General features: G+C 32.4%; 1 protein-coding gene across 9 annotated transcripts in view; it reads left to right on the plus strand.

The window, feature by feature from the left end:
* The window catches only part of LOC134475109 (probable ubiquitin carboxyl-terminal hydrolase FAF-X), a 185,172-nt gene that overhangs the window by 36,640 nt on the left and 133,424 nt on the right, over positions 1-15,108 (plus strand). For all 9 annotated transcript variants that reach the window (XR_010046058.1, XM_063244487.1, XM_063244488.1 and 6 more), the window contains 6 exons: positions 878-993; positions 1,182-1,433; positions 1,524-1,659; positions 3,375-3,527; positions 6,845-6,949; positions 11,974-12,180. Coding sequence is in view for 8 of the 9 variants with exons in the window: in XM_063244487.1 (XP_063100557.1) it covers positions 878-993; positions 1,182-1,433; positions 1,524-1,659; positions 3,375-3,527; positions 6,845-6,949; positions 11,974-12,180 (969 nt within the window). In the remaining variant the exon portion in view is untranslated. The remainder of the gene's footprint in view (positions 1-877; positions 994-1,181; positions 1,434-1,523; positions 1,660-3,374; positions 3,528-6,844; positions 6,950-11,973; positions 12,181-15,108) is intronic.

Here is a 15,108-nt window from a genome sequence, read left to right on the forward strand (position 1 = left end):
GGCTCGTCTGCTACAAATGTGTGCCCCAAATTAAATGGGGCTTACTTATATACAGTAAGATGATTGGTGAATAATTTGGGGAGGAGTCCTCAAGATATCCTGGGTGGGCCCCCAAATGTTGTATCCCAAAAACGAGCCCCCAAGATGTTCAAAAAATGGGGCAAGGTGTCTTTAAAAAGAAATGCTTTATTTTAGTTGGTACCCAGTGACACAGCATGCATTAGAATCTGCAGAGCTGTGTAACCAGGTTAGGTTACAGGAGTTTTTAAAAGGAAAAACTACAAGGAAGAGAAAAGGGGAATGAGCTTATACAAAAAGGGAGTTAATTGCTGCAAAACATTTTATAACCAGGGCTAGTTGGTCCCGAGACTGGGACTGAGTGTTTTGTAATTAGTGGTTAGCAAATATTTTACAACCTTAGGGTCAGCTGGTTTCAGGACCAAATTGCTTTTCTGGAAGGGAATAATTCACAAGAAACAAGAGTTGAAACACAGGTTAGGGTAGCGATGCTTACAGAACAGGATAGTGGCATCTTAACCAAGTTACAACATATATATACACTGTTTTAACAGTATATATGAACATACATAGTTAAGTCTCCCATAATTAACTTATATTCACCAGATAATGACTAAGAATCCAGTCATACCTCTAAGCTACTCTGTTGTTTGCGTTGCTTCTGGCAGAAGGAATATAGAGAACAAAATCAGTGTTTTGTGCAAATGTGTACCGATCTTTTTCAAATACTTGCGTGTTTTTGAAAGATAATTGCATTGATTTATTAAATTTTCTGTTTTTGGTCTTTTTAAACAAATACATTTCAGAAAGTAGTTTTTTCTAAAAGAAAGGAATTAATTTTTTCATTACTGTGTTACAGGGTTGGCTAGTGGATCTCATTAACAGATTTGGCATGTTAAATGGATTCCAGATTTTGCTTGATCGTTTTATTAATGGATCAGGATTAAATGTTCAAATAATTGCTGCTCTTATTAAGTAAGTTGTATTTTAAAACATTTTTAGTGCACTGTACAAATTGCTTTCCTGTTTCTTTGAAATTGAGTTTTCAGTATTCTCAAGAATTTTGATTTTACAATAACTTGCATTTGTTTTAAATGTTGAAGCTAGTTTGTGAATTTAGGTATGTTGAAAAAACTATTCCAGAAATTTTGTCTTTTTTTCAGACCATTTGGCCAATGCTATACGTTTCTCAGTCAACATACACTGAAAAAATATTTCATTCCAGTTATCAAAATAGTTCCTCAGTTTTTAGAAAAGTTGACTGATGAAGAATTAAAAGAAGAAGCAAAGAATGAAGACAAAAGTGATGCACTTTCAATGATTATTAAATCTCTGAAGAAGTTAGCTACAAGAATTTCGGGACAAGAAGAAACTATTAAAACTTTAGAAATTTCAAGGTTAAAAATGATACTCAGGTAAGATTTTTCCTACTTTAAATTATTCATGTGAATTTTTTTCCTCATATGAATTCTTAAAATGATACTTAATCCAGATTTTTCTTACAGATTATTACAGATTTCTTTTAGTGGGAAGATGAATGCATTAAATGAAATTAATAAGATAATATTCGGTGTATCATATTACACTCATCAGTGTGGTAATTGTGACGAGGAAGAGTGGCTGACAGCTGAGCGAATGGCAGTAAGATATTTTTGTGAATAAGATTCTTTCAGGAAACCCAAATAAAGGAACAAGACAGAAGGGAGATAGGAAATAGAAAGTCAAATACTTTCCCAAACTATACATTCTGTTGTTTTAAAAAACATTTTAGTACGTATGCTAAGTGATGTCATTTTTACTACCAGTTTATTTTAGTTCCTTAAAATGAAAAACTTGCTGTTGCTTGTTTCTTTTGTAAAAATCTTTTTGGTTTATGTCGTATAGTCTGAGTAACTGCTTCCAAGACAGTGATATGCAGTGCAGTAAGTACTGTTGTTCTCTGATGATGAAACTGTATTTTTTCATAAAATAAAGAAGACAAATAAAATAATTTATAGGAAAGTAGTTATCAGTTACTGTGAAAACCAGCAAAAACAAAAACAGTCTTTTAAAAAAATTTATATGACACTAAAACGTCTTCAAAATAGTGACAACAGATAATCATTTGGGACTGGTAAGGGTAATATTGTGTAATTGATAAGCTTAATTGCTGGGTAGATATCTTTGTAATCCACTTATAATTTGGTGGGTTGTTTAAACTGAAATAGAGGTAATATTTTAAAAAGGCTTAGCTAAATCTGCAATCTTTGAATTATCTAGTAGTAACTCCTCACTTCAGTTTAAAGTTCTTAAGTTGAGATTAGCTATAGCTGCTTGATAAATGCAGGGTCATGAGTTTTATCCCCCGCACCAAAAAAAAAAAAAAAAAAAAGTTGAGATTATAAAAAATATTAACAATCTCCATGGATTCCTGTATTGGGGATTGAACCTGGGAGTATTCTAACAAGAACCGTATCTCTACCTTTTTCAGTTTTTGAGTTTCTAAATTGGCCAAAATGTCCTTGAATATGTCATCTCTGGCTTCAGCCTTAGTAATAAGTAACTTACTAGAGGCATATGCCATAATATTCAGTTGAATAGTCTATTTTTAAGTCGGTCATATTAGCATTATATTGATATGGAAAGTATCGTATTTTTATTATCTTACTTCTACAAGTTGTTTTGAAGTTAATAACAAATATGCCCTCTAAGTAACACAAAATATAACAAATATGTTATAGTGTAAGGTGAGAACGATTAGATCACAGCAAAAATACCTCAATGGGAGGTACTATAAGTTTTGGCTCAATTTTTAGGGTTCTGATTTGATGGGTGAATTCAATTTGTCTTCTTTGTCTCAACAAATGCATAAATGAAAGTATGTAGCAATTTTAAAGCAGTTTGTGACATTTTTAAATTGCATTTTACAGAAGAATCTAACAGATTGAGAATTATAAAGCTAGTTATAGTTCTATAGTTTGAAAGTATATTGAAATAGCACATATAGTAACATTTCTGTGTATGGAAAATGTAATTCTATAACATTATGAATTGCAGTTTTGCAGTTTGTGAATTTATAAGAGACTTTTTTTTTTTGTCTTTTTCCTTTTTATCGGTACCGGGGATCAAACTCACGACTGCCTGCTTGCAAGGCAGGAGCTTATGCCGCTGAGCTAAATCCCCAGCCCCCACGAGACCATTTTATATGGAAACTGAATTTCAAAAAATTATGGTTGTATATTTAAGTTGCATTAAAACTCTTAAACGTACAGTATTTGTGTGTCACAATTGTGACCATGTGCCTATTTGGGGCTTCCATTTATTTTTAATTAGAAGTTTGAACTGTGAATTTATTTTGCCTTTTTTTTTATACTTAGGAATGGATACAACAAAATGATATCTTATCCATAGTTTTGAAAGATAGTCTTCATCAACCACAGTATGTAGAAAAGCTAGAGAAGATTCTTCGTTTTGTGATTAAAGAAAAAGCTCTCACATTAAAGGATCTTGATAATATCTGGACAGCACAAGTAAAGAATTTTCTTTCTTCCTTTTTTTTTTTTTTTGTGAGACGGGGTCTTGCCATACAATTCAGACTGCCCTTAAGTATATTTTGTAACTCTAACTGGTCTAGAATTTGCAAAGATTTCCTTGCTTCAGCCTCTCAGTGCTGAGATTATAGAAGTGTGCTGCCACACCCAGTCAAGAATTTTCTTTTAACAAGAAATACTCTAAAAATTAAAGGGTTAGAGTAGTCTTACTGCAATGAGATAAATTTATATTGTTTAATATTTAATAATTAATTTATTATCTATATATTAAATTCTGCCAAGAATTTTATAAAATAAAAATCTGTTGGGCAGGCACTTAGTTCAGCAGCGTAAGCACTTGCCTGGCAAACATGAGGTTGTGAGTTCGATTCCTGGTACCAGAAAAAAAAAATTCCCTCTAGTTACAGATGCTAAAATTGGTAGGTGATTGTTTTTTATAAGAGCCTATCGGAAAGTAGTTATTTAAAGAGCCTGTTGAAAAATACAAAGAATCTATAATTGCTGGGGTTTTCTTTTCTTTTTTTAATTTAAAAAAAAAAACAGAAAAAGGGTAGAAGTAATACGTAACTTAAAAAAAAAACAGTAAGACATCACTAGTTGAAAATTACATATTGTCCTCTGAGAAATAGTTATTCAAGTTACAAAAGTAAAGCGTACAAAGTGGACATTCAAACAGCGAGACTGCAAACAGTACTGTTCAACTATCCAACAAAATCTTAGTAATATGGTTATCAATCCTACGAACTTAAACATACATGCAGTAATATCCTATAGAGCAATTTCTTTTCTTCTCTTCTTTAAAATAGCAGTTACACATTTTGGGTTTTGTTACTCCTACATTTCTTAACGTTTACACTAGAGACACAAGACCTCTCCAAAAATGGGCATCTGAGATGAACATATCTGAGGATGAAGATATACAAATGGCAAATAAATACATGAAGAAATGTTCACCATCACTGGTCATTCGAGAATGGTATTTATAAATATGATCATTTCACTAATAAGATAGTCTCAAGTTGTCTCTGTTTACCTTCAGGCTCATCCTTTTTATAGTTGAGCAATATTCCATTGTATAAAAAATACCACATCTTTTTCATCCGCTTTATGGTTGATAGGCATCTTGATTGTTTCCAAGATTTAGCTATTACAAATTGTGCTGCTGTGAACGTGGGTGCACATTTATGACTGTGATATGAAGTTTTCAGTTTTTCTGGGAAAATAACGAGGAGGGGAATAGCTGGGTTGAATAAAACTTCCAATCCTAGACTTCTGAGAATTTTCCATAGTGATTGACCAGTCTACACTCCCACCAACAGTGGAGCAGTGTTCCTTTTTCCCCCGCTGCCTTGGCAACATTTGATATCAGTTGATTTCTTGATGGCAGCTATTCTTTCCAGAGTGAGATGAATTCTCAGTGCTGTTTTAATTTGCATTTCTCGAATGACCAGTGATGGTGAACATTTCTTCATGTATTTATTTGCCATTTGTATATCTTCATCCTCAGATATGTTCATCTCAGATGCCCATTTTTGGAGAGGTCTTTGAACTTGATGTTTTTAAAATCTTTACATGTTCTGAATATCAGTCCTTTGTCTGAGAGGTTGCTGGCTAAAATTCTTTCCCATTCTGTTTTCACTCTGTTGGTGATTTCTTTTGAAGTGCAGAAACTTTTCAATAATACGAGATCCCAATTGTTGATTTTTGAAGTGTTTCCCGTGCAGTTTGCATTTTGTTCATGAATTCTCTGCCTACCCCTATGTCTAACAAGACTTGCCACCTACTGTGTCTTCCAAGAGATTTAGTGTTTCTATTTTAACATTCAGGTCTTTGATCTATTTAGGCTTTAGTTTTGTGCCTGATGATAGGCATGGATCTAGTTTCAGTCTTCGGCATGTGGAGAGCCAGTTTTTCCAACACTATTAAAGAGGCTATCCTTCCAGTGAACATGTTTAGCCCCTTTGTCAAATATCAAGTGGCTGAGTGTCTTTGTAGTTGTGCTTGCATCTTCTAATCTGTTCCATTGATCCTCAGGTCTGTTTTCTTTGCCAGTATCATGCTGATTTTTATCACCATAGCTTTGTAGTATAGTTTCAAGTCAGGAATTGAGATGCTTTCTGCTTTGCCTTTGTTGCCCAGAATTGCCTTTGCTACTGTAGGTTTCTTCTGTTTCCAAATGAATTTTAGGAGTGTTTTCTCTAGATCTGTAAGGTGTGTTAATGGTATTTTAATTGGGTTTGCAATGAATCTGTATAACAGTTTTGGGGGGTGACCATTTTCACAATGTTGGCTTTTCCTAGCCAAGAGCGAGGAATATCTTTCCATTTTCTAATACCCTCTTCAGTCTTTTTGAGGGTAGCATAATTTTCAATTGTGAAATATATGAGGAAACAAATGTCAGGGAGTTATAGTACTATATTAACAAAACATGCTTATAGCATATTGTAACTTTCTAGGATATTTAATACCAGGAAAACTAAGAAATCATGTATTTTATTATCTGAATGACAGGTTTCTACTCACAGTTCACTTAGGAAATATTGACCACTAGATTGTGTGTGCATGCATGCATGTGCATGCATGTGTCTATACATACGTCCATGTGTGTTTTAGAAGAAACTGACCAAGGAGGGCTTTTACAGTGGGCTATATCCAGATTGCTTATTTATTTATTTTTAATCAGCAAGTCTACTTACCGGTAATTGTCCAGGTTGGACTTGAACACTCAGTTCTCTTGCTGTAACGTCCAGAATGCTAGGGATACTATTGTGTTCTATCATGACCAGCATCGAGATTTTTTTGGAAAGACTAATCAAACAAAATAGTCAGGCTTGCCTTTATTGAGCACTTAGGTTTTTAATTTCTGAAACACGTTTCAAAATTAAACAAAATAGTCTTGCCTTTATTGAGCAAAATAGTTAGTTTGCCCTAATTTAATTTTTGAAACAATCTGCTATACTAATTTTTCTACTAGATTATTGTAAATGTCCTATAAATTTTCACGTGAATTCATCAAACATCTTATGTCAAAAGTTTTATTGCTGAGTGTTAAATATCTTGTTAAATATTGAAAATTCTGTTGTAATTTCAGATGTGGATGTTCTATGGTAATTTCAGATGAAGATGATGGAAATATTTATTCATTTATTTATTTATTTTTGGGTACCAGTGATCTACCTCAAGACCTCACACTTGTCAGGCAGGCACTTATGTTACTAAGCTAAATACTCAGCTGGAAATGTTTATTAATAAAATGTTTTTTACTTGCTTTTTAAAAATTTTATTTCCTTCAACAGGCTGGGAAACATGAAGCCATTGTGAAAAATGTGCATGATTTACTAGCAAAGTTGACTTGGGATTTTTCTCCTGAGCAACTTGATCATCTTTTTGATTGCTTTAAGGTAACTGTTCAAATAATGAAGTACTAACATTTTACTGAAAATGGAATTGATTAAGTCTGTTGTGTTTTTAGCCAGTACACCAACCGATAATATACTAGATTGGATTTGGTATAAATAGTCTGTTGTTTTTTCAGATTAAATCTTAACAGTATATTATAATAAACTGACACAGTTGAAGACTTAATTTTGACAAGTTAATTTTTGAGATAGTTGCATATGACACTTTTTATTTTTATTTATTTTAAAATAAATAGAAATGCATACAAGAAGTAATAAAAGAAAGACCTTAAAAAGTACTGTAGTTCTCTGGATGAATATCAGAGTCAAAGTAAGTTAGCCTTTCTTTGTATACTACAATTGAATAATCCCACCTCTCTTCCTTTTCATTGTGTATGCCTAACCTGTAATGTTTTACAAATATTTGAGTTCCACATGAACCTGTATCTTTTATTTGTAATCTTTGCTTAACATTTATTTTTGCAGAAGCTTGGTTATTGGTAACTGTATGAATCTAAAATTCTCATTGTGTTATTATTGGTCATGTGTCTACTCGTTATTGACATTGAATGCTCTTTTTCATTATGGGATAGAGGTGCTGTTCTTATTTCCCTTTTGATACATGTCTGCTTGTTAATACACATACCTTTCACCGTGCCGTCATGGGGATTCAGTTTGGGGGCTTGCATATGCTAGACATTGTCACTTAATCCCTCTTTATTACGCTAATCATTTCTCAGCCTGTAAAATCAATAATCAGTTGTTATTAGGCCTTTATCTTTTTTGTAATAAAAAGGTTTTATATTTTGATAAAGTCCAATTTATTTTATTTTATTTTTTTCTTTTTTGTGATTGTGTGGTTTTGGTCTCTTGTCTAAGATATTTGTCTACTCTAGGCTTTCAAAGATTTTTTTCTTATACAGTATACTGGTCAAATTTGTTTTTATGTGTAAGTCTATTTGAGGTAATTGTTTTGATATGAAGGTAGGGTTCTAGATCATTGTTTCTCATGTGAATACTTGATCAAACATTTGTTGAAAAGGTTTTCTGTTTTTCTTCATGGAATTGTTCTGGCATCCTTGTCTAAAGTCAGTTAATCATCAAAGGGTTGATTTTTCTCTTCTGTAATCTGTGTCTGAAACTTTCCTTCAGTAATATGGATCTTGAAAGAGTATTCTCATATTAGAAAGTGTAGGCCTCATGCTTTTTCTTGGTAGATTGTTTTGGCATTTTCAGTTTATTGAACTTAAATATTTAATTACTAATTGTCAGTTTCTACGAAGTTAGCTATAATTTTGATAAGAGTTTCTAAGCAGTTGTAGACAAGTTTGCACTTCTTTTCCTTTTTCCTTTTTCTTTTTTTGGTGTCTCAAGGGTGAAAACAGGCTGTGTGTAAGCCAAGTGCATAACCACTAAGCTATATACCCTCATCCCTGTAACATAGCTTTTGAGAGTAAAGTGTTTATTTCATTTTTTAAATTTCATGTCTAAGGTGGGAGTGTATATCTTACATCTCAAAATATACTTAGAAATAATTAGTATTTGATATTGATACTGCATTCTGAATTCTTGTTAAATTTATTTCTTACAGTTTTTTTTTTTTAATGAATTCTTTAGATTTTTTTCCATTTGCAAGGTCCTGTGTTTTGTGGACAATAGTTTTATCCTCTTAATTGTCTTTACTGGAACCTTTAGTATAGTGGGAAACCAGGTTTCCTACACAGCTGCATGGAAGACTAAAATAGAAAGATCATAAATTTAAGTTGCATTGGCAACTTAGTAAAACCTTATCTTAAAAATAAGAAAAAGAAGGAATGGACTTGTGTCTCAGTGGTAGTATCTGCCTAGAATGTGTGGAGTCCTGAGTTTCATCCTACGTGTAAAAAGCAAACTAGTCAACAGAACTGATAATCTTTTTTCCTGAATTCAGCTTAAAAACTTCTAGTCTTTTACCATAAAATATATGCAAATGGGAGATTTTTATACTTGCCTTTTACTTATTTATTTATTTTAGTTTTTGGAGACAGGATCTTACCATGTAATGCAGGTTGGCCGTGTACTCACTGTACAGTGCAGGCATCTTTAATCACACAACAATCCTCCTTCCTTTTGGGAATGCTGAAAATAGTGGCACGTGCAATCATCACACCCAGAGTTTTGTTTTTTGAGGTAGCATCTTACTATGCAGTACAGGCTGATCTTAAGCTCATTATGTGTAGCCCAAGTCAGCCTTGACCCTCCTGTCAACCTCCTGATTGTTAAGATTATAGGCATGTATCTTCACACTGGCCCTTATTGAATTTAGGGGATTCTGTTTCTAATCTACTGAGTATTTTTATGTTTACTTTTGGTATCAGGGTTTGAACTCAGTACCCCTATGCTTGCCCAAGCAGGTGCTTGTGCCACTGAGCTAAATCCCCAACCTTCTACTGAATATTTTCATTATGAAAATTATAGTTATGTATTGACTTTAGATAATACTTTTTTAGGCCCTGTTATATTGATTTTATATATTTAGAGATTCTTACAGTTCTGGAGTACATCCTGTATGTCATAATGGGTAAGCTTTTCTCATATGTCTCTAGATTTGTCATATTTTATTAAGGACCTTTGTAGATTGGTAAGAAATTGCCAACCTTTTCCAAAATGGACTAGCATTTTATATTCTTGCTCATAGTGTTTGAATGATCCAGTTCTTGTGCCTTCTTAGAGATATCAGTCTTTAGAAATCTTGGTTTCAGTTTTTTTTTAATGAATGTATTTATTATTTGTACATGTTTTCAGTAAAAATAGTTACCTTCATTATGAAGTATTTGCTTTACATAACACATCTTAATTCTTTTTCATCCCCTTTCCATTTCCTCCCTCTAACCTTTCTTCCATTTGCTAAAGCTGTTACCATTTTTCCTTCAGGCTTCTAAATTCCTTTTTTCTCCCTTCCTCCCTCACTCCATTTTGTTCCTCCTTGTATTTGAAAAGGTTCTTACTTTCTACTTTCTGCTTTCTGATTTGCACTTTGTTTATGCTTAGATTTTTCACACAAGAGAAACAGTGATATTTAAACTTGTGTCTTATTTATTTCCTTTAAGATTATAGTTGATATTTTTTAACCTACAAATGCCTCAGATTTTAAAAATTGATGTGTATGCAAGAAAATGTCATAATTTTAATTTACATTATTCTATTATTTTAAAATATTGAGCGTCTTAAAAATATGAGGAACTATGAAAGACGCTCAATACATATTTAAATACATTAAATACATATTTAAATACATTTAAATATGTATTTAAATTACAATGTGACATCATTTAAATATCTTTTTAGGCCAGGTGTCATTTCTCAGTTTGAATGTTTTCTTATTGTTGGCTTTTTATGGTGCCAACTGGATGGTGTCCATTTGAGACACTGCATTTTCTTCTCACAAAACAGTGCTTATAAGCAAGGCTGTGTTGTCCCTGTGTGTATAGCAAGACATTATCTTGAAAAACAAGCATAAAAAAAATAAAGTTTCTGTTTTAATCTTAATCCAGCAAAATGCAGACAAAGGAAGGGAGGAATGCTATTGTTGTTTGGTTTGTTAAGATAAGGTTACACTGTCCCAGCATCTCAGTGTTCTAGGTTCTCAATGTTATTGTAAGGAATCATTTTCATTATTATTGCATTGGGAAAGAAATTTAGGTTTTGTTTGTGATTTTTGCTCTCTCCATGATGGAGTGACTATTTTACTTCTGTGTAATAATGAAAGTTGTTGGTACTTGGGATCAAGCTTATGACCTTGTGCTGCCATGGAGGTGCTTATGCCACTGAGCTAAATTTCGTGCCTAGCTATGGTTTTTGAGGCTTTTTTTTTTTTTTTTTTTTGCTTTATTGGTACATTTTAGGTACACTTACCACAGGTTTTAGTTTCTGTAGGACCTGCTTTCTTGCTACACTTTTCAAATTTTTACATTTGGTTTTTATGTAATATCCAGAAGTTTTAATTTTAGTTTTACTTTAGCAGGATAAACCATGAAAAATGCACCAATATGTTTGTTTTGTTTTGTTTACTTTCCAGTTTTTTTTTTACATTTCCATTATACTTAATCACATTTTCTATAGAGAATTTTTACCTGTGTATAATGTCTTGCTTTTTTCCATTTCCTTCCTCAGCCTTCATCTCTTTCTGAGGGCCATTTTAGATCTAAAATATAAACTCAGTAACTTCTGTTTGTTTTTGCTCTGAAAATGTTTTAATTCACAAAATTTTAAATTGGGTATTTCTTACTAGTTTTTAATTATATAATTTTTAAAATGAGGAGTGGGACAGACATCCTTTATGTAACAAATGTGTTCGTTTCCTGGGACTAAACAAGTGAATTGGTTGCTAAATGAGGAACTATGTGTACTATATACATTATGGTATTTAGAATAAAATGCTCAAATGAAATTCCACCTGGCTGACTCTGCTTTTGTTTGCATAACTCTTATATGTAGTTATAGAACTGTGCCATCTAATACAGTCAATAAAAATTACAGTATTGTGTATAAAAGATGTAATATACAAAAAGAGAGACACTAAGGTCCTATAAACAATACAGACAGAGGTGCACAAAACAGTAAAAACATTTGCTAAAGCTGTTACCATTTTTTCTTCAGTCTTCTAAATTCCTTTTTTCTCCCTTCCTTCCTTCACTCCACCTTGTTCCTCTTGTATTTGAAAAAGTTCTTACTTTCTACTTACAGTGGGTCGCAACAGTGGGTCACAAGTCTGAGAAGTCACTAAGTGGATCATTAAAGAAAGAATGTCTGTACAGTTTAAAATTGTTGATACACATTTCTTGGGAATTTGAGTTAGAGTATCTTTTGAGTACTATTTTCTCAAACTGAGCACTGACATTTAGGAAATATAAATTCATGTTTCTGGTTTGTGTGTATGTAAAAGATGCATTGGATGTGGTTTTCAGAAAGAGATGGTTAAAGCAGTAGTGATCTAATAGAAATATGTATTTAAATTACAATATGACATCATTTAAATATCTTTTTAGGCCAGTTGGACAAATGCAAGTAAAAAACAACGTGAAAACCTCCTTGAGCTCATATGTCGTCTGGCAGAAGATGATAAAGATGGTGTGTTGGCGCATAAAGTGTTGAACCTTCTATGGAATCTGGCCCATAATGATGACATGCCTGTAGATATCATGGATCTAGCTCTCAGTGCCCACATAAAAATACTAGATTATAGTTGTTCCCAGGTATGTGGTTGCTTCTTTGCTCAGTTATTTTCGGTGTCTTTCCTTTACCATAGCAGCTTAGTGCCAGAATATCTCGATCAGTTGAATCTGTCTTGTGGTTTTAAAAATAATCTTGAAGAATTCACTTGATTTTGTTTTAGAAGCCTGGCTTCTTTCCCTCTTGTGTTTTTTGACAAATTTTTATGTACTATGTACCAAGCATTTTGTCTACTTTTGATTTACACAGGCTGAACAATTTATTAAGGTGGCATCATAGTTAAGTATGTGACACTGAGATCATAAATAAAGCTGGTAGCGATTTTGGAAGTATAAGAATAAATTTTATTTATTCTTAAATTAAGTTCAAATAGTGGGTTTCCTAGGAAACTTTTTTTTAGCATTTTTAACTTTCATGTTTACACATTTTTCATATTTATTTTTATAGTGTTTTTACCTATAATCTTGGACTTATTTCTAGATTTTTGTCCTTAGTGCCATGCCAGTTTTAAAACTCAGTTCAAAAAATTTACAGTGGTGCCAGGGATTTAGCCAGAAGCATAAGTGCCTATCTAGCAAGCACAAGGTTGTGAGTTTGAACTCCGTTACCAAAAACTATTAACATTAGTATATTATCTTTTTTTCTTTTTGTTTACTGGTACTTCCTATTCATTTAATTCTCATTTTTTATAATTTTTGAGAAAAACTTTTACTAAGTCATGGCTGGAGTCTTAGATTCTCCTGCCTCAGCCTTCCAAAGTAGAGGTATATTCTTTAAAAATTAGAAAGGATTAGATATTTGTGTTTTCAATTTCTCCTTCTTCTTTTACTTGGATTGTGTTTAATCCAATAAAGCAAAGTCAGCTTACATTTTTGGGTTGTTAAAACCATAATTTTGAAGATTCAGAAGTGTTCAGGAAGCTGCTTGACTACCTTTTTAAGTTCATTAAGTATACACATATTTTTTTTTTTTTTTGTCTTTTTCATTTTTATTGGTACCAAGGCTCAAACTCACGACTGCCTGCTTGCAAGGCAGGCGCTTATGCCGCTGAGCTAAATCCCCAGCCCCTGTATACACATATAATTAATGATCGCTTATACACATAAGTAAATTCAGAGAAGTGCTTTTAATCTAGATTACTTAAGAAAGGAAGATTATATTCATAATCTGTGAGCTAATTTGTTCTAAATATCTATGTAAAACTGAATTTTTTCCTGGTCTGAAAAGCATAATTGAAAATCTATCATTCCTGCTGTCTGATATAAATCAAGATACGTAACTTTCTGCAGTTGTAGTGACCAGTAATACATTGGCTTTGCGGTAATGCATTTGCATCTTCAAATGTATCAGAAGAAAATAGCTTGAGTTATTTGATTAAATGACACTATTACAGTTCTTTCTCATTACTCATGAAGTTTTGTTCATCTTGACTAAGGTTGATATTGTATTAAGTGAAAACTACAGAGACAAAACAGTAGTACACTGGTTTTAAGTATAAGTGTGTACCAACTATTCATTCACATAAATGCTTTACATTTGTTGCTTTATAATTAGATACTAGCTTTTATTATGTTTAAATACTTGCTTTTTTTTTTTTTTTTGTACTAGGGATCAAACTCCTGACTGCCTGCTTGCAAGGCAGGTGCTTGTGCTGCTGAGCTAAATCCCCAGCCCAATACTTGCCTTTTTTAACTTCCACCTTTATTTGGGTCACATCCAAAAGTGCTTTTAAGTGTTATAGCAAAATCAGTTTTTGTTTTTTTTTGTTTTTTTGTCTTTTTCTTTTTTATCGGTACCGGGGATTGAACTCACGACTGCCTGCTTGCAAGGCATGCGCTTATGTCACTGAGCTAAACCTCCAGCCCCCAAAATCAGTATTTTTAACTATGTTAACTATTTTTTATATACATATACATACACATATACATGTTTTTCTTTCAGTTTATCACACTAATGAACCAACATAATGTTTACAAATGCACGTCTTACGTATTTCACTAATATCTTCTCAGGCTCATACATTTACCTATAAAAGTGTCTGATTTACAATTTTTATGGCTGAATAATATTCCATTGTATAGAAAATGCCACATCTGTTTCATTCATTCCTCAGCTGGTAGGCATTTAGGTAGCTTCCAAGATTGGACCATAATAAACTGTGCTGTTATAAGCATGGTTGCACATGTATTGATACGTATAATGTTTTTAATTCTTTTGGGAATATACTGGAATAGCTGTGTCAAATGGGACCTCCAATCCTATGTTTTGATAAATCTGCACACTGAAAATCAGTATTTTTGTATCATAAGTATTTTATGATGCTAAAATAATCCTTAAAAAATGTTTTCTTCCCATGTTTGGACTGTAATAAGTAATAATTTGCTAAATACCTAATTCAGACCTCTGATTTAGTCATTATAGTTTATAAGAGTAATCAATAAAATAATGGAAGAACATTTGAACTGGACTTTTCAGTATTCTGGTATTTTCCTTTAGGAGGAGAGTATTTGTGACTATTTTTACAACTTGCATTTATCTGTTTTTATCTTTTTTATTTGCACTATTTTACTATATTAATAGATCCTAGATTACTATTTCTTGACAAATCCTACATTTTCATGATTAAGATAATATTCTAACACTAACCCTTTACTGACAAATAATTGAAATTTTAGATTTCTGCTAAATATTTTAGATTGGTTTTGTGGATGTTTGTTATTGTTTTTAGACAGAATGTTATGTATTCAAGTTGACCTTAATCACTGTGTTGCCCTGCTAACCTGCAGTTATCTGCAATCCTACTGCCCCTGCCTATCTAATACATGATTACATGCCCATTCATTTTTACTGAGTTCATATATTACCATGTAGAATAAAAAAAAAATCAAGTGAAACTGAGTACTTGTATTCAAACAAGTATTTTGAAAACTATACTCTCCATGAATGTGTCT

This window comes from Cavia porcellus, unplaced genomic scaffold (assembly GCF_034190915.1).
Source record: "Cavia porcellus strain 051 isolate PalLab524CR breed Dunkin Hartley unplaced genomic scaffold, mCavPor4.1 scaffold_61, whole genome shotgun sequence".
In the NCBI taxonomy this organism is placed as follows: domain Eukaryota; kingdom Metazoa; phylum Chordata; class Mammalia; order Rodentia; family Caviidae; genus Cavia; species Cavia porcellus.